General features: G+C 36.6%; 1 protein-coding gene and 1 long non-coding RNA gene across 8 annotated transcripts in view; one reads left to right on the forward strand and one right to left on the reverse strand.

Annotated features, from left to right (window-relative positions):
• Positions 1-19,707, forward strand: part of PCLO (piccolo presynaptic cytomatrix protein) — a 320,809-nt gene that overhangs the window by 253,361 nt on the left and 47,741 nt on the right. For 5 of the 7 annotated variants that reach the window (XM_085083444.1, XM_085083453.1, XM_085083396.1 and 2 more), the window contains 5 exons: positions 2,947-3,018; positions 5,281-5,461; positions 6,648-6,842; positions 8,059-8,241; positions 19,493-19,634. In XM_085083444.1, the coding sequence (XP_084939570.1) occupies positions 2,947-3,018; positions 5,281-5,461; positions 6,648-6,842; positions 8,059-8,241; positions 19,493-19,634 (773 nt within the window). Of the gene's footprint in view, positions 1-2,946; positions 3,019-5,280; positions 5,528-6,647; positions 6,843-8,058; positions 8,242-19,492; positions 19,635-19,707 lie in introns of those variants that run through there. The other 2 variants (XM_085083378.1, XM_085083411.1) reach the window with 2 other exon arrangements.
• Positions 6,520-19,497, reverse strand: LOC146443143 (uncharacterized). The gene is made up of 2 exons (XR_014856671.1): positions 18,263-19,497; positions 6,520-16,237 (listed from the first exon to the last, which is right to left on the reverse strand). It is a non-coding gene; the product is annotated as an uncharacterized LOC146443143 (long non-coding RNA).

The following is a 19,707-nucleotide window of genomic DNA, read 5'->3' on the forward strand; positions in this document are numbered from 1 at the left end:
TCCTAATGCAAATCCTTGAGTGAAATTTTCAAGGAATATGTGTTAAATATTTAAGCAGTGCATATTTAGCTACACAAGCAGACACTATACCTAACAACATGCAGACATTTAAAACAAGAAACAAGCACTTCTGTACCTGTGGTGTTGGTTATGTCTTCCTTAAGGGACAATATTTTTTGCATTGGCTGTTTCTGCATATTCCTTTATCTTCTTTAAAATATGTCTCTCCACAGAAGCCTAAAGCTAACTGGAGTTCACATGTGGTAATATGTTTCTAGGTGGATTTTTATTTACTTTATTTATTGTTACTTTTTTCCCACAAGGCTACAGCTGAAATTAGTTACTATTTGGTAACACTTTTTTCATAATATGCTAGGAACTGAGATGATGCTCTCAATATGCAGAAACCACATTCCTTCTCTTCATGACACTCGTTTTCCTGTTGGTACATTGCCCACTTGCAGAAAGCCATGGTCAGAGGGATAGTGGGTTCCTGCAACCCATTTCAGTATTACTGTTATATTCCTGATGAGCAGCTGAACTTCAGGATTCACAACCTAAAACTGATTGATCTGAGGCAGAACCCTACTTTGCTGTGATGGTAGAATGGCTGCTTTCAAAATCAGCAGACACTGAGTGTTCTTTGCCACCACAGTGGTACATAAATATATCTTCAGAAAAGCAAATTTTCCTCTGCTTTGAAATTAATTTCATGCACTCTGTCTAGGAAGCTCTTCCCATGGTTTTTCACTGTGATATTATTTTATAAAAGATTTATTAACCTAAAAGTCTTAAAATAGATTTTGCAAAGAAATATAGAGTACTGTAAGCTTTCATCACAGTTTTATTATCACATTAATGCAAAGAAGCTAGCAAAGTAGGGTTGCAGATACTTGAAAATCTTTTCTATTTTTCCCTTCCTACCAAAAGTTCTTCAAACCTTAGGGGGCTTTTTTCCCATTTCCTTGATCTATACACTCTTGTCTCTGTCCTTGCAGAGTCACCAAAAAGAAATCTCCTTTCAAAATAGCAACAACTGTGACAATACATTTCTGAAAAGTATTTGTATTATCCCTTTTTTAAATGGTAAAAGTTCATATACTTAGTAGAGCACCTAGCAGAAAATTGTATCATCCAGGAGGCCAAAAGCATCACGGACCAGTGAGTGCTTAGCTCATTTTTTCAGGTTATTTTTCATGTTGCAGTTTCAATATTGTCTTGGAACAGTAAAGAAAAGGAATTTTATTGAGTCAAGGAAATCAGCTTTAAAAATATTTGTAAGCAATGTTCAAAAAAGAATCTTTTTGTTCAATTTTTTCTTTCATTTTTGCAGGATATTTTTAAAAGAATGTTCAAGAATATTGCCTAATTACATAAGAATAAAATAGAGAAACTCTAAAGAATTGCTCTCAAATATTTTTTTTAAAAAATCTTTGCTTTCAAGTCGTGCTGTTGCCTGCTTAAAGAGTACATTGTTGATGCTAAAAATAGTTCTATTCCCCTTTGTGTGGGTTTTCCAGGATATGCTGATTTAAATTTTCTTTTCATAGACATTGGCTTTGTATAGCTGCACATTTTTCTAAAGTTGGCTGGGAGCAGATGATATTCTGAATACATAATAATGAGATGGAATTACCATTTAAAGGCAATTTCATGTTATTAGGAGCTGTCTGAGTCTGTGTTGCACTAAAACAAGGGGCAATTGAGGGAAATTGATGAGACCATGGTGCTAATAACACCAACATCCTGGCTTTGGCTCCATACAGACCATTCACTTAAGAGTTGCACTTGGTGATCCTTGTGGATCACTCCCAATTCAGAATATTCTGTGGTTCTGTGAACAGCCAGCAGGGCTTTCACTGCAAGTATGTGCAATATGTACAATAATTGGTATAGCTTATCACTCTGAGCAGTGACTTGATCCTTTGCTGTCCCTCTGTGCCCAGCTGCCAATTAATAGTCAGAACAGTGACTTACATGTCGCTCCTGCTAGGATGACAACCTCAACTATCACATAAGAATTCTTCTTCTGACTTCTTTTATTCAAGTATGTGAAGAGTCTTTTTTTCCTCAGTAATGCTTGGATTCTTCAATTCTATCTTCTCAGCCTGATTTTGCCGACAATCCACAACCTGCAGGACTTTGTTCTTCTCTCTTTCAAGCCACATGAATTTATTATTGCCTTTTCAGCCACCTTATAGCCTTTTGCCCCAGCACACAATATCAGTAATCAATTCTGCCCCTACATGACCCCAGAGACACCTGGAAAAACACTCAGCTCAGTCTTCACAATAAGGTCAACTGCTTTGGTCAACAATTTCTTCATCTTGCGCTCTCTTGTCATAAAAAAAGACTTACTTGTTTCTTACTGTGGCCTATAGAGGAGTGCTTGACACAGTTATCATGCTTAACAAGATGTGCAGATAATGGCTTTTGATAGCTGTCATTAACACCCAACAGTGCAACTTGTCCTGCATGCCTGGATCACTTGCAGACTCATTAACTACACTGAATTCTGCAGGCATTAAAGCCTGGTTTCCACAGATGAGATTATGTAAATAGGTTGTTTGATATAATACATTTGAAATTCACACTCAAATGCATTTCAGGCAAATGCCTGAGTTCAGACAACTCTGATCTGATGATGGGAGCAGCTGCAGGAACACAAAAATGGGGCTTTGGAACTCAGTTTGACTTGTAGTGGACATACATTCTACCCAAAGCAACTCATGGAAATCCCTAAAATAAGGCCAAGCACAAACTCATCTGTCTTGATAACGAATAATAGCCCCAAATTATTTTTCTCAGAACAAGGTTGAGGAGATGGTGAAAACTGCCCACCTGTCACTATGAAAAAGGATTTGTGGAGAAAATAATCTATAGAAACTTCTATAAAGGCTTGATCTGAAGTTTATGAGGTTAATTATCCTTTTACTTGAATTGCAGCTGAAAAAGAAAACACTGGAAGTGACTGTCTGGGATTATGATAGATTCTCCTCAAATGACTTCCTCGGTGAAGTGAGTATCTTATTTCCTCCTCTCTACTAGTAATAACTGCAGGCTGTTATTTGGAGACTGTTCTCTTCCAAGGTATGGCACACGTGTTAAGTAAAACCTTTTTTTACATCCCAGTTTTACTGTTGTCTTAATAATAAGTGGTCACGATTTGTTTCATTTAGACATGAAAGATATATCCCTTTTATCTTGATTAACTGGAGGCAAGTTAAATTAGGACCCAACAAAATGTTAATTCGCTGAAAATTAATACTTTTTTTGAGCGTGAGGTAGTAACAACCTTCACAGTGACTCCAGGGGGAATTCTTGTTATGACTGAAAGCTGTCTGCCTTGATTTTAGCATAACATAGGAAGGCTGAGGAGGTATTAGTCTTTGTAAATGATTAAAGCATTAAATTTTGCCATCAAGCCATATTTTAACACATGCACAAGTATCTTCAAGTATGAGTAATTTAGTCTTGCTGATCAGTCTCATTTTTAACATTCTGAAATAGTAATATCATTACCAAAGTATGACTGAAGGCAAAATCTAATCTTGTAATTAATAATAAATGAGATGAGTGCTCATGGGAAGAAGGCTTTCTCTTTAAAAAACAGATAAACAAACATATGCACATATAATACTGAATTACCAGCAATAGCTGTGACATAAAAAATAACTGAAGATGTAACTACAAATAAAGATTATAATTAGAAATAGAAGCACATGAAAACTGATCACTCATAGAGAGTAACTGAGAGTATCTGGGCTCATTCTGCATTTGAATTCTGCAAAAAAGCCACGCACTTCAGCTCCAGTTACCCTTTGTGCAGCTACCAAACTGAGCAATCAGTGTCACTCTTTGAACAATTACTAAAATAAATGTATAGGAAGCTGCTACATGATTACTTATTTCCTGCATACTTTGTCCATATTCTTGTTGAGTTCAGCATGGCTGTCCAAATGCAGGGCTTTACTGAGTATTCACATCTTTTTTTTTTTTTTATGATGTTTAGAAAAGGGATGCTCCAGCAACTGCTTCTACACGAAGATTTAAACCTTTCCCCTGCAAATTTTTTCAGCCTCTAGACCTACTTTTTATTAATTGTGAAAGCAGTTATTCAGGGAAAAAAGGGACAGAAAAGATTATCCAGGGTATCTCAGCACCAGGATGTCCAGAGGAATTCTGCACTGTAAGAACAGATGTGGGATATCCAAATTGTGCCCCAAAGACTTGCTTGAACAGGGCCAGCAACACCTGTGTGCCACAAAAGTGGTACATCATGGTCCACATCCATGGAAAGAGAAACCTCTCCTCCTACAAAGAAGAGCCCCCAACCTGCACTGCCTACTGGGAACAATCCTCAACCACACTGTTTTCCAAGTAATTCTCAAAGCTATGACCAAAAACCACAACAGGGAGCAAGCTAAATAGTTATTCTGTTCAGATTAATTATAAGTCTAACTAGAAAGACCAAGCCAGGGCATAGACAACCTATGAAAATGAAAGAAAAAAAGGAAAGAAAAAAAGGAAAGAAAAAAGGCTTTTAGCTGGAAACCATCAGTTAGGAGACTTCCTCATCCTTAAACTTGAAGAGACTTTCTTTAAACCAGGATCTTGTAATAAACTGTGAAAAACACTGCTCCCTGAGGTAATTGCACATTTTATTTTTCCAGCAGTTTTAAAACTTCCCTACAAAGGTGGCTTAGGACAGATTTAAGCTACAATGGCTTTTTTTTTAGCCAAGTTATTTGTTTCATTTCCACATTGCCACTGCAACTCCTTTTTTTCCCCAGTAAAGTTTAGAGACCTAAATGATCTGTTGAATTTTATTATTTTAGTGAAATAAAAACAAATACAGAACCCTTTGCCACCTTAAAAACACTGATAAAAGGCAGAAAATTACACTGCTTGGTTCTCCTATTAGAATACGTTAGAGGCAGAATGGCTGGATGTCTTTTTAGTGCAGCTGTCAAGCTTGTGCTCACAAACTTCCCTCTAACTTCATGTGGAGCAATGCCATAGTCTCACAACTCAGCTCATAGTCCTTACTGAGGTCCTGGTGAGAAGATATATTAGTTCAGACACATCAATATGATACCAAATCTGGGTTTGGGGTCACAGTGTGCCCAGAGGGTCCTGAATCTGTCAGCACACAGCCTTATACCCTTCACTCTTACACTTGATTGCAACTTCTGATAACACCACTCTTGTCTCTTCTGCTGTATACAGTCATTAATAGGTCAGATATAGGCCATATGTTATACTTTGATTTATTTGTAGGTGTTGATCGAGTTATCCAGCATCTCTCAGCTTGACAACACTCCTCGGTGGTATCCTCTAAAAGAACAGAGTGAAAACATTGATCATGGGAAATCTCATTCTGGACAGAGTAGCCAGCAATCTCCAAAACCATCTGTCATCAAGAGCAGAAGTCATGGAATCTTCCCGGACCCCTCCAAGGGTAGGAATGACTTGGTGCACCTGATATGAAATATTTTCCCAGATGATGGGAAAACCTTTGCTATGTGTAAGTTCTAATAGACAAATAAAGATACTACTATGATTTTTGTATACATTTTTATTAAAAATGCATTTATCTCTGGGATTAATTCATTGGAGACAAGGCTTTAATTGTCTCAATCTTGCCAGCCAGCTTACTGAGTAATTGTGTCCTTAAAACAGCAGCTTACAAACTCTATGTGCTTTGCACATATTCTAAAGATTCTGTGCCTTTTTCATTTTCTTGGTAACCTTGGGCAAATTCAGTTCATATTTAGCATTCTATTTTTCATGTTCCTTAAATATTCTATGGAATTTTATCTGCTGAAGATGCCACATTAATACTTTATAGAAGAACAATTATGCTGCAATAATGCATATGCATTTCCAGTCAATGATAATGGACTGTAGCATATCTCAGTTGTATTGGAAATCAGTAGAGCTGATATAGTAGAAATATACTAGTGTTTACAAAAACAGAATTGATCTCAGTGTCTGCTGCTCCAAGAAATTTATCTCTAATTTTTTTTTTATACTAAGTAGTCAGTGGACAGGTGCTCTCTCAAAACATGTCTTATGAAAGCAAAAGACATTCCATTTACAATCCAGATGAGTCTCAGAGGGACAAGACTCTTCTCCATCTCCTCTCTATTTCTCTGTGTAACATTTTGCCAGGGATTGTTGTGTATATAAGATATCTGTCTGAATTAGAGGTAAGTATAGAAGCTATTATAAGTTAGCTTGTGATGTTCATGATGGCATTATTCAGGATAAAATGCATTGCAGTTGCTCAGTGTTTGGTACTGGTGTAGGTGATGCTGGTTAGTCTCAATATACTGGAGAACAGAAAGTGAAAAACCCTACACCATCATTCCACCAGTTTGGACCAACACAGGAGGTCTAATTCACAAGTGATGAAAAAACAATGTTAAATAAATTATTCCCTGGGACAGGGAATGGTGGGGAAGCAATAGTCCTTCATAACAGTTTCCTAATCATTATATGTCCTGATACTTTAAATGCAATGGCACATCTGAATCTTTATTCCTTGTTCTGGAATTCAGCTAGAAAGACCAATTGAGAGAAAGAAAATGAAATTGTTTGTTTTTAATAAATGCAAGAGTTGTGCTTCTTCATTTTCCTGGTAGACATGCAGGTGCCCACCATTGAGAAATCCCACAGCAGTCCAGGGAGCTCCAAATCTTCTTCTGAAGGACATCTCCGCTCTCACGGTCCATCTCGCAGCCAAAGCAAAACCAGCGTCACTCAAACTCACCTTGAAGACGCTGGGGCAGCCATCGCCGCTGCTGAAGCAGCTGTGCAGCAGCTTCGCCTTCAACCAAGTAAAAGACGCAAATAAATTCCTCAGCATGGCAGCTTAATGTTCATCTGTTGCCTTTTTCCCTGCTGTCCTTCCCTTTTTGGCTATTTTTTTTTTCTGTTCTTGGCACACTGTGCTCACTCTGTTCAATGTCCTTCTTTGTGTGCCTGTGTGTGAATACATATAATTACAATATACTCTTGTATTTAGAAGTCTTTTATTTCTTTATTTATTTATTTTGATTTATAAAGACTGCAGTGAAACTGGCTGTTTCTCCATCAGTCCCTTCACTCATGGTCCATGATGTTCCATGGTTGTGCATGACTCACAGAGAAGTCCATTGTGTTTTGATGTCTCTAAATACCTACCAATGAAATAATGAAACCTGCAGGGATGCAACTGCCAACTCTTCAAATTGCACACAAGACTGAGACCACATTAATAACAGGGTGTATCTATAAGTAGTAGTCATGAAGGACAGTACTATATACACACAAAAGATTTTTAATTACATGGCTGAGATTTCTATTTTTGAAACATGACTGTAAATATCTATTTTTTTTTTTGAAAGGAAATATAAGGCAACCTTCTTTATAACTCAGATAAGATTGTGTTAGTGATGAGCAGAACAGAAATACAATAAAAACATTAAACACAATAAATGCAAAACCAATAAATACACAAAGGGTAACAGCATCAGATTTCCACAAAGTTGTCAATTTAGCAAACTCAAAGGGATTTGAGAGCTAAGTCAGATGTCACAGTTCAATTTTTCAGTGATATTTTGCCATGGATTGATTAAGGGTCAAGATAGATTTCATCTGAAAACTTAAAATAGGTTAATAAATTAAACTATTCCATTCAAAAGGACTACTCTCCAGAGTATACTTCTGACCAGTATCTGATTGCTAGCTGAGGGTTTAGTTGATGGCAAATTAAATCTCTCTGACTGTGGAGTCATTGTGTTTGTCTTTAGGATTTGTTGATATGCCATAAACCCACCATGGTACAATGCAAAACTGGGGGAATATTATTTCCCTTGTCTTCACTATCATTAATAAAGAAACAGCCAGTTTTAATACTCTTTAATGCTGTGCATGTGGTGTCTCTTTAGTGTTTGAAAACACTACTTACTTAAATACAGAAAAAATACCACTTCTGTTTGCATGAATAACATTTAAGCTGGTTCCATCTGAGGATACATACTCTGGGTTTCCATTTCACCCACACTGCCACAGCAGCACATAAAAGCGGTCAGTCTAATCATGCCAGGAAGCAGCACAGACACAGCATAGCAGGAGTCCTCCCCATTCAAAGAACTCAGTCTGACAATCTGCCTCCACCAGCCAATGACAACAAAGACCAAAGCCAACTAGCCCTCAGGAAAGTGATGTCTGATGGACCAATCAAGCCTGAAGGAGGTGAGCAGAAAGACATGGTTAAGAAACCAACTACATCCCAAATCCTTCTTGCCATGTCAACTAATTCATTGCGATATTTAATTATTTATTTTACCCCTCCATTAAGTGCTGTAAATGTTAACATGAATCAAGAACTCTGCTTGATTTGTTCACCTATCAGCGCATAAATCCATAATGAAAAACTGTGCTAAGAAGCATTATGAAACAACAAATGTGTGCACTTCCATTCCACTGGAGTACTTAGACTTCTGTTGAAAAATAGTATAGCTTTGCTCATGTTGTTGCCTAATAAAAAGCATGCATCCAAGCTGGTCTGCTTAAGCATGATTGGACATTTCTTGTACTGTGACAAAAACCTAACTGCACATTTTTGTTTCTGAAAATGTAATTGGGACAATAGCAATTCCTGTTTCCTCTTCCAACATGGTTATCCTGTCAACAGTCATTAGCATAGATAACTTTTCAAACCACCAGTGGAAAGGAAAGGAGTTTTGATCCATGTATAGCTCAATCTCTTGATAATTTTCCTATCAGCATCTTTAAAAATTATTTTCTACTTGTAGGCACCTGTAATACCACATATCACCAATTTATTCCCTCATCACAAATAAAGAGCCAGAATCTCAATCAGTTCAAATTGCCACTGTTCTTTTGATTTCTGGAGCATCTTGTTTATTTTCATGGAATCTGAGGGATAATCCAAATAAATGTACTGACTGAACTCCCAGATGTTCTCTTGTGCTGTAATCCCTTCCTAAGCTCTCAAGATTCATTTAAGGTTTTGCTGTCAACACCATTGCACACATTGGACAATACAAGCTGGCTGAGAGGGTGGCAGGAGTGAAAGAGGGAATGATACTTCAAACAATATACCCTGAAGGCAACAAGCCATTCAGAGAAATAGTGTGATGATAAAACAAATAATTAGCAGGGCAAAAGTAACAAATTTGAAACATTGTATTTAGAAATGACAAGTTTTTTTCTTAGGAAAGCCTTCAGAATGCTTCCATAAATCCATATATTTACAGACATGTGCACACACACACACAGACACAGACTGTCTTACCCTACAGCTCAGTTCCAGATACTCAGTTCGGGCAGAACCAGAGAATGCCATGGTACAAGCTCAGGGATCATGTCTGAAAGCTGTGTGCTACTCCTGGGGTGTAGAACATTCAAATCTAAAAAACTTTTGTGATCTTTTGAGTTGTCAGGTCTGTAGAGTTTTATCACCAAGACTTGTAGCCGTGTGGTGATGCCTCTTCACATAGACAAGAAATGCAAAACATTTTGCTTGTGATATAAGGTTGAATTGAGGTTCACATACACTTTTTTTATAAGGAAATAGTGAGTCTGTCGGCTTCAAGTACCTGTGCCACCAAACTGTTACTCTGTCTTCTTCACTCTTAAAATTGTAAAAAGGACATGCATTGATATGTACTTGGCTCAGCAATATTGGAAGTATCATAGACACTTATGGGAATAAGAGTCCACATTATAATATTAAGAGTCCACATTAATATGTAAAAAAGGTTAGAATTACTATTAAGAGATGTGGTAATTTTGTGGTATTACTTCTGACAAATAAACACAATGCATGGTCACCTACACAATATTAACATGTCTGGTTTCAGACCTGTGAGAGATTTTAGCTTCTCTTTACCAAAACTAGTTTGTCCAAATTTATTCATTTGAGGTGGGCCAGTAGGTACCATATTGAGGTTAATGACTCTCATGACTTTCAGCAGGAATAAAAAGCAAGATGATTTCACTGCAGTTTTGTGGAGTATGAAAGTAAAATTAGATTATTCTATAACTTTGAATGGAAAAAGCACCAAAGATACTCAAAACAGCTTCAAACTTATGGGCTTCTTTGTGGAATGAAGAGATGATAAAGGAAGGAGAGGTTTCCCCTGCATTTCAAAAATTCTGAAAATTGAGAATTATTGTGAGCAATGAATACTAGGGCATCATCCTTTTCCAAGTCCATTCCTAAAGGGATATGCATGTTTGTGGTACCCACCTCCATTACAGACTCCTTTATTTGTACCTGGAAAAGAACCTATTAGGAATTGGTTTTAGTGACTGGAACAGCTATCTTGGCAAGTTAGGAATTTTTTGTCACTATGTCTCAAAGTCCTTTACTAAGGAAGCCATTACAGATAATCCACAATATTAATATTATTATCTTTTTTACCACAGCTATTTCTCTGTGCATTTATTAAGGAACAACACCTTTTAAAGAAGTGTTTGGGTTTTTTCAACCCAAGCACACAATGGTGATAGAAATTATTCTATGCTGTCAAGTCCTATGCCTAAGATAACCCTCAGAAAGAGTCTCCTCCTTTAATCTAGTTTCTCTTGAATTGAATTGGCTCTTGAAAAAACAACAAACCAAACAAGATGAGGACCCCAGTCATTCTCAGAAGGTCTTAGAGAAATCCTTCTTTACTTCTGATTCCTAGGACCTTTTATATTGGCTGCATTTTGTCAGTTATTAAATGTGAGTCAGTTGACAAGTAACAAGGAAATCATAAAAACCAGCACCTATAGTAAAAATAGTGTATTTTGTGAGTGCAAGGGTCTTTCAACAGGATTTAATGAACTGAACTGTTTCTGTATTACTTTTAAAAATTAAAAATGTATTTTAATCACTCTGATTTAAAATTAAGGTGAAGATGCAACAAAAAAAGTTGGTTTTTTGTTCAGAACATTTGTAAAATCCAACATTCAGCTACAGCAGTTAATTAAAAATAAACCCTGAAGTATAATTTTCTCATTGCCCATAAGAGATAAGAGTGTGATCTTCAGAGAAACAAATTGCATGCTGCACATTCCCATCACATCCCTCAGAGAGGAACAATAACCTTTCAGAGCCAACTCTTTGAAGCCAGAAGTTGCAAGGGATCCAAGTCAGAGGAAGAGAGCAGTGCCTAGGCTTGAGTTAATTTGATTTAGGCTTTGTGCAATGTATGAATCATTGTCAACTACATATTCACATAAAATTAAGCACATTCCTTTCAACATAAATCTGTGTGTTAGAGTTTATCCACCAGATGAGTCAGTTTTAGACACAATGTAAATCAGTTCACCACCTTTTTAGTCAATAATTTATCCCACAGAAGGATCTTCCCATTATATAGGACTTTCCTGGTAGGTCACTTTTGTTTCAAATATAATAAATTATTTTAGAGTTCTTCAGACACTTGAATAGTTAGAGATGTTCTGATGATTATCACCAGTTCTCTGGATATATGCATATAAAAGAGTACATGTATTTACAATATAATTATTTACTGATTTTATGCAAAAAGTCTTTTCAAACCTAGCGTATAATTTTAAAGGAATGAACAACATGCTGTAGTTTTAATACCTTCCAATAAAGATAATAAGAAAGAAGGAACAGAAGAAAACTTCATCATCTGTGTAAAGCAGAAAGGTGCACCACTTCTGCCTTGCTAGAATAGAAACTGTAGTTTTCAGAGAAATAAGTTCAGAGCACAAAAATAAAAGGCAGTGTTCATCGTATAGTCAGCATTTATCTACATAACTGCTCATTTTTTTAATTATACAGTTTCATAGGGACCTATGATTTCTTCATGGACATAGCATAATGGGTAAAATTTGATAGGCTTGTCCTAATTTGCAGAGAAAAAAATGCCAGTTTTTTCCCAAAAAAAATGATTGTATGATGAAAAATCAATTTGTTTATTAAGTTAGAATATCCAATAGTCAACAAAAACAACATAATTTTATGACCAAATAAGAGATTTTCTAGAAATTCATTTTGATTCTTCCTAGGGTCTTTGAAGAACAGTAAATTTATATTTAAATAGTAAATTGCTCAGTGAGTGAATTTGAGCCTCAACATAATAGTAACCCTATGCACTTTTTATTCTTTCAAACAGACACTCATAAAAGAGAAGTCACAAGTCAATATGCTATTGCTTGTATATCATTTGTTGATGGATGCCATATGCAACTCCTCTTTTATTTGGCTCACATTAGCCCAACTAAACAAACAAGCAACTTACCAAGAGAAAAACACTGCTGTACTCCTGACCTGAATTAGTTAGCAAGAGTTAAAGATTTAGACAATTTGCTATGTGTTTCACTTAAAGATCCAAACATACCTGTTAATTTAAGGTAATGCCAACATAATAATTCTACAGCAATTTCTGTCTATTTTTCAATAATAGGTCCTTTCAAGCTCAAACCTCTAGTAATCTAAAATCACAACCATTTCTTAAAACCTCCTCTAACACACGTGCCTGGTACTATTTATTTCTGTCCCTGAAAAGGAGGGGTGGGTGGGGGTGATGGGGAAGGGTGAGGAGGAGGAGAGAAAATGCAGCACCACACCATTCAATAGAGAACATTTCTTCTTTACATTATGCATTTTACATCATGACACAACAGTTTTTCTGGGATATCCTAAGAGGAAACTGTGTTCCAAACAGTTGTATGTCAAGTGATTTTACTGATAAGGGAAGAGTTACTCTCAGAGCTGATACTCTGAGCTAGAATACCTACAGTTGCAAAACTGTACATCAGCCCTTTCAGAATTGTGCCCAAGTAAGCCAATCAATTTAAACATCTCAAAGAATGCCAGTTTAAAACACTTTAGTTCAAAAGGTAGCACACCTGCTTATAACTACCTTGAACCAACAATTTGGACAAAAGTTCACTCAAGTGTCAGCATAACAGGTTAAAGCTACACAGAAATGTGAGGTGATGTATGCATCAAGACAATGCTGTCACTGTAGAACCCATGATACAGGTCTGAGCCAGCATTGTGTAATTTCTAGCCACTTAGCTGCAAGAAATTATAATTGGCATGAATTTTCCTTATCACTAAATTCTATTTACTGGCTTTGGTAACAATGGAGTGAAAGGAAATTGATTTCTAGGTTTTATAAATCTTCTGAATTGGATATGACTGTGGTTTCAAATACCTGCTTATTTGGGATTCCTTTTGGTCTATATTCATTTTCACACATTTAATAGGCAATGACATGTTTTAATTTCCTACATTACTTTAGGATATTTCCTTCACACTTAAATAATTTACAGCCCAAAGCTGTTTAATGACTCATGTCACTAGTTTCCTAATTTCCAAGTTAAATGGGCCTTCATATTGCTACAAATAACTCATTTCCAAGTATCATTATCAAAACAAGAACAGTTTGTTCCCACTCTCTGCAGATAGCAGTAATCTGAGGCTGTCCTTTCAGCCTTGTTTCAATCTAATAGCTGGCCCATTTTGCTGTGGCTATGCCAGCTATTTACTCTACCACCATTTTAAGCTGACATGTAATTTTAGGAAATTGCTCAGATTCTTCATTTGATAACTTATTTCAAAAGTCTTATTTCAAAATTCTGCAGGGTAGACTAACCCCACAGAGTGCATGGAAAGTTATTTCATCAGAATTGCTTTGCTGGGTAAATAAATTACTTCAGCACAATTTAAGAAGTGTGCTGTTCTGCTGTTACTCAGCTCAAATGGCAAATTTCTCTGTAAAGGATTGTGTTGAAATTTCACAAAATATCTCTGCTCTGAGTGTGGTCAAATTCATGTCTGTCATACAACTGTGGCTGAAATGGGTGAAACTACAGCTTAAAGTCCTGTTCAGTATGAGGGAGCATTAGGAAAATAAACTATCTGAGCTGACCTGAAGTTTATATGTTTGATCACCACTTGTTTGTGTATCCCCAATCTGTTGCCATTTCACAAGAGGTGCAACAAGCAGTTCCAACAATAGTTTTAACCTGCAGAGCCTTATGGAGCAAGCTGGAGCAACCCTTGCTTTTAGTGCTAGCAAACACTTCATAAAAACAGGAAAACTGGCATCCAGGGCAGTTGGAGGTTGGAGCAAATGAAATGCAAGGTGACTGAGAGTGAAGGGCAACCAAGCTTCTGCCAAAAGACATTGTGCCATCTGTTGGTTATCTGGAAATTACCCACAGCAGGTCGGCGCTTTCACCTTCTCCCATGGGCTTGTATCTCTTTGAGAAGAGTCAGCATGATGTTTTCAGCCTTTTTTGTCACCCAGAATTTCTGACAAGGCTGACGGTTATAAAGAAGAATTTTTTTCAAGTAATTAGAGGCTAATTCTGGAACTTTAAACCTGAATGCATACTTGAAGCCATTTTTCCCACCTTCTGCTGTTTGGTTCACAAACAAAACCATCTTTCCCAATGCATTTTGACAGTGTAGTTCTGCTTCTAGACAGAAACTGGAAAAGGGGAACATCTACAATTTATTCACCAGGAGAAAGTTCTGGCTGAGTCTATTCTCTGTATGAAACTGCATACTCCACTTTTTCAAATCTAAGTCTTAAACAGAAAGTCCATTCACTATAGAAGAATGGCTGGAGTGGCTGAGGGTGCTGGATTGTGTCCGTTTTGCTGCTGACTGATTTAGCAGTTCCTGGTTATAGGTCTTGTGTGAATGATCTATCTTTTTTGTATTAGGTTTTTAAAAAGCATCTTGTCTGTTGTCTGTTGAAAACAGGCACTTCTGAAAGAGTAAGTGAAATTATGTACCTGCCATTCTTTCCTCTCTTATTGATTTTAATACAATATTTTCTTCAGACTAAGGCATTATTTACAAGTTTTCCCTCATTTTAAAATTCTTTTTCTAAATGGATCCATAGCCAAAGTATAAGCAAAAGCATGTTTTTGCCATACGAACAATATTTTTTTAAAGAGAAATAAAAAATGGAGCTAAAAGGTGGGGTCAGTGCTAACCTCCATTTTCTAGAATCAGCAATTCTTTTCCAAGAAGGCATAAGGCAATACATGTTCAAACATAATTCTGTTGAATTTTTTTCTTCTTCCTGTAAACAATACAGAGTACAAAAGGTATCTATCTAGTCATTATAATTTTTTCTTGGAAAACTCTGCTCCTACACCAGATATAACACTATCATCTTTCTTGGAATCTGAAATAATTATTGTAAACAATTGGGAACTTTTTCAACTCATTTATATATTATTCACTAGAATAGTTGAACTGAAAATTTTGCTCATGCCAGAGCCTGTAAAACAGGCAGTTTTACAGAATCACTCAGAGGCAGCATTGACACCCCATTTCAAACTACTAAATGTGACATATGTACCCATTAACACCCATTCCAAGTAGGGAGCATTTCAGCTCATCGAGGGAACTACCAGCTAAAATAGGATTAGCAGATGAAAACGAAATCAAACTACAACAATCGGTTTGTATAATAGGAAAATCTGTGCACTATTTCAGAGAAAGCAGCTCATATTAGAATTTTAAACTTTAATTTCCTATTTCTATTCTTCATAGTTCAATGGCTGCACATCCCCAACACCATTGATATTGCAGTCCTTAAAATGCATCCAGCACCTGATAAATTGTGTAAAGAGTTTACAGGGCAAGGGCCTGAGGGGGTGAAGGGCTACCTCCTCTCAGATAGAAGGCAAATGAAGGTGGGTAATGACCTTCAGTAAAGCTTTGTCTCTTCCATGTGCTGAGACCTGAAGAGCCTTTTCTCTAAAAATGTAAGATTTTAAGGTTCATATGTTATTGAAAGCAAGACCTTTCCTATGAAACATATTTAAGAGTTTTTCTAAGCTTTCTAAGAGTTTCTTGAAGTTGCTAATTGGGTTGTTGTGGGCTTGGTTTTGTTTTCTGTGGGGCTTTTTTGTTTGTTTTGTTGGTTGGTTTTTGTTTTTTTTTTTTGTTTTGTTTGGGGTTTTTTTTGGTTTTGTTGGTTGGTTGGTTGGCTGGTTTTCTGTTTGTTGTTTGGTTTTTTTGGGTTTTTTTTTGGGGGGAGGGGGGAGTGGTTGCGTTAAGATCCAGAAAATAATTTGAGAAAACAAACAGCAAGGAAGCAACGAAACATAGCTCTTCCATACTCTGGATACTTACTGTTCAAATGATGGAAATTGCCTTTACCTGAGTTCCTATTCAGATAAACACTGTAGATTTCTGTAAAGCAAGACTACACCTTGTAGCTTCAGGCACCTGTGTGATACCAGATGAGAATATCTAAACTTTTTACCCAAGCAAATCCATACAAAGCTATTCAAATTCTACAGACCAAAGCACCTCCTGCCAGAACTTTGATGTCAAAACCTGAGGACTAAAGCATTTTCTAGCATAGACAACTGTAAGCAGAAGCTCTGTAACTCAGGATTAAGCTGCCCTAATATCATAATCGAAAGTAAAATTAAAACTAAATATAATGTAATAGTTGCTTGTCCTTTATATGGATATGAACCCAACTGACCAAGCAAGGTGGAAATTGTTCTGACACTTTCAGACTTCACAGAACTCATGTAGACTGGTAAGACTAGAGGAGCAACATAGTGAATTCTGACTTTCTGGTTAAAGTTTCTAAGACACGTTTGCATGTATTCAAAGAGAAAGAGCAAGACTGCAAGTGAGTGTACAGACTAATTGCTTGAACATAAAAGCATGGAAGAAGTTTTATCTTTCCCCATAGAAAACGAATATAATCAGTTATGCTAACTGTCTGGGAAAATTTTGCCTGGCAGCAGGCATTACCATATCTTCAGAACTTCAAAGTTTTCCATATAACCAGCAGAAACTTAGGAGGTCTAGATATATCTGTAAAAATACAGACATGTAGAAAATGTGGGTGTCTCACAAGTTATGACATGATCTCTGTATCCAGATTCTGAGTTTGTCACGAAACCAGCTGTTAAATCTATTTGTGGATTTCATTTCTTGTCACAAACTGATGCTGTAGTTCATTACTTCCACAGAGCAGACAGGAAAAAAAATAACATTAAACTTTAGAATTTTCAAAATCCAGTAATGAATCTAAACTTGGATCCATTATAACCATTGACCAAGTGATCTTATGGAAAAAAAAAATCAATATGGAAAATTATGTGAATTAGTGAAAACAGTAGAAAACTAAAAATACAGGACACTGAATGTGTCATCAGGATACAGCTGTTTCAAAAGAAACAGCTTTGGGTTGATTATAAATAGATGAAGCAAAACTTCTAATCCATTTCAAAAGTCTTAATTCAAGCTTTTCTGAATTGAACAAAATTCTAGATTCTTACTGGTTTTAGAAATCCACCAGTAAAGATACAAAAAATCTCTTCAGGCAGTAGCTTTTACAGCGAAGGCAATAAAAAAAAAAGCCCAGGTATGAGACATCCTTTCAGGCCACATATGTTAGGGTGAGATATATGCCACACTAAGCAAATTCATGCCTAAGGGAAGGACTGAAGATGCTTTGCTGTGCTGGCAACACACTGCTTTGGATTCCCTGGGTTTTTTTGCAGATGTATTGATCACCAATATGTTCTTACCTGTGAGTCATTTGTCATGCCATGGCAAAAAACAACAAGGAAAAAAAAACCCAAAAAACCACCCCACACATCAGGAGACATCCAAGTCATGCAAACATGATGAGAACTCAGGTCATGAATTAGTTTGGGGCAGGCATAAGAGAGCAACAATTCAGGCTGTTGAATACAGGGCAACTGGCAATAATGCCCTATTATGGAGGGTTTGATTGACCTCTGAAGTCTTACTGGCCCAGCATTTCCCAGCAGCATTTTGCTGACAGGAATTCACCCACCAGCTGAAAGTGATAAAGCAACCACTGTACACAGCCACCTCAGCTGGTTGTCTCTCTGGAAAAACATGGTTGTCTTTCTCTCCAGGTGAGATACTGGGAATATCTGCTATTAACACTGTGATTTTAAATTTTAGTCCTTCGTATTAACATCCAAGAAGGCAGTCTGTGATCAATGGATAAAATCATGAAAAAGAGCTAAAGAATAATTCTATCTGAAACCAATGTAGACCAACAGATTCCACTTCTGCCTTTAGGCGATAGTGAAACAAGGGGGATTAATAGAGTTTAAAAGATAAAAAAAGTTATATGACAGCTTGGTTTACCAGTGAAGAATCACTGCAGAGAGTAAGACTTCTGTCTTAAAGTTTACCCAAGGACTGATGATATAAGAATTGCTTCATTCATTTCTTCTAGTTCAAATTACTCACCTGTTTTTGCATTATGTTTGAGGAGTTACACTCAGCTTCCTGGTCCCACATCTGGCAACATGCAGCAGTCTTCACCAAAAATATTAATCAGTTAGTTAGGCATAAATAATATTGATTGCCAGTTTAAAGCAAGACACTGTTGGGGCTCTGGCTCTTATAAAACTTCCAGTTAAATTCTTGACTAATTTATTTTTTAAGGAAGAATCTCTTTTAACTGCTTACACAGGAGTTTCACAGCTCAAGAGAATAACACAAAATCTCAGTAAGTCTTCACAGAAAATTATCTTTGCAAAAAAGTATATTCTGTCTTCAGTATATATGCTCAGTAGGTTGAAATAGATGAAACATGACAACAGCAGATGTATTAGAGGACATTTAACAAAAAATCCCCAAATCTGTATTAATATTCCCAGACAATTGTGTTATTCAGTATGAGAATAGCTACTCTATTGTTCCTGTATTAATTACTATGTATAAAGTCACTGTGTCCTTTCTTGTTTATATTTCTCAACTTGCTAAATGCCAAAAACTGGATGATTTGTTCGTGTAGGGCAGTAATGTCCAAAACACACAATAAGGCAATCTGAAGTAAAACTAACATATGCTACACCAACACCAAATGGTCTTAAATTAGATTAAGGCATCTCCTGTCAAATTATGCTAATTAAAATTCTATGCATGTAGTAAGAGAGATCCAGATGGGTAGAAGAAGTTGAGAAATAAAGTGCATAGCTGTGTTATGTCTGCAGACAGATGGGTTTCTCTTCTCTGTGGCTATAGATTGTGTGCTTACATATCTTTGCAGACTCCTTTCCTCAAAATCACCAAATGCAAAGAACATTTCACAAGGAATGTGAGGAAGGCCCACTGGGGCTTTCATTTTTACAAGATTGTCATATGAAATGTTTCAGATTAATAACTGGTTTTCTGTCACTTTAATCAGAAAAGCAGTATTAACCATTCTATCCCATTCTTTTTTTTTCCTTCAGGCTCTTGATTTGAACTATTAACATGACTGGAGAAAGAATATGGTGGTGTATTACTTGGTTTAGAACACCTTGTTCTACTTGAAAACCAACATCACCTGCAAAAGATGATAAAAGCAGTATTTGAATGCGAAATATTAAAGTGTTTGCAGCACGTGATTTTGATGAATTCCATTTTTTCTTAATGTCAGTGGTACTGATGTCTCACAAGTTTTTAGTAACCCCTTGTTCCTGCCCTGTACAGCAAGGTCTACTAATCACCGACCTGCAGAAAGCTCTGTCTCCACTGGCTCCTCAGCCAGTAGTTTTGGCAGTGGATACAGCATGGATAGCGAAGGCAGCAGCAGTGCCACAGGAGAGAATAACCTATTTCCCATCCCAAGAATGTAAGGCTTTTCCTTAATTATACAGTATCCTCCATGCACAATTTATGACACTTTGGCTTGCCAGTCATCTTCT

Source organism: Lichenostomus cassidix, chromosome 1Aa (assembly GCF_008360975.1).
Source record: "Lichenostomus cassidix isolate B80296 chromosome 1Aa, HeHo_3.0, whole genome shotgun sequence".
Classification (NCBI taxonomy): Eukaryota; Metazoa; Chordata; class Aves; order Passeriformes; family Meliphagidae; genus Lichenostomus; species Lichenostomus cassidix.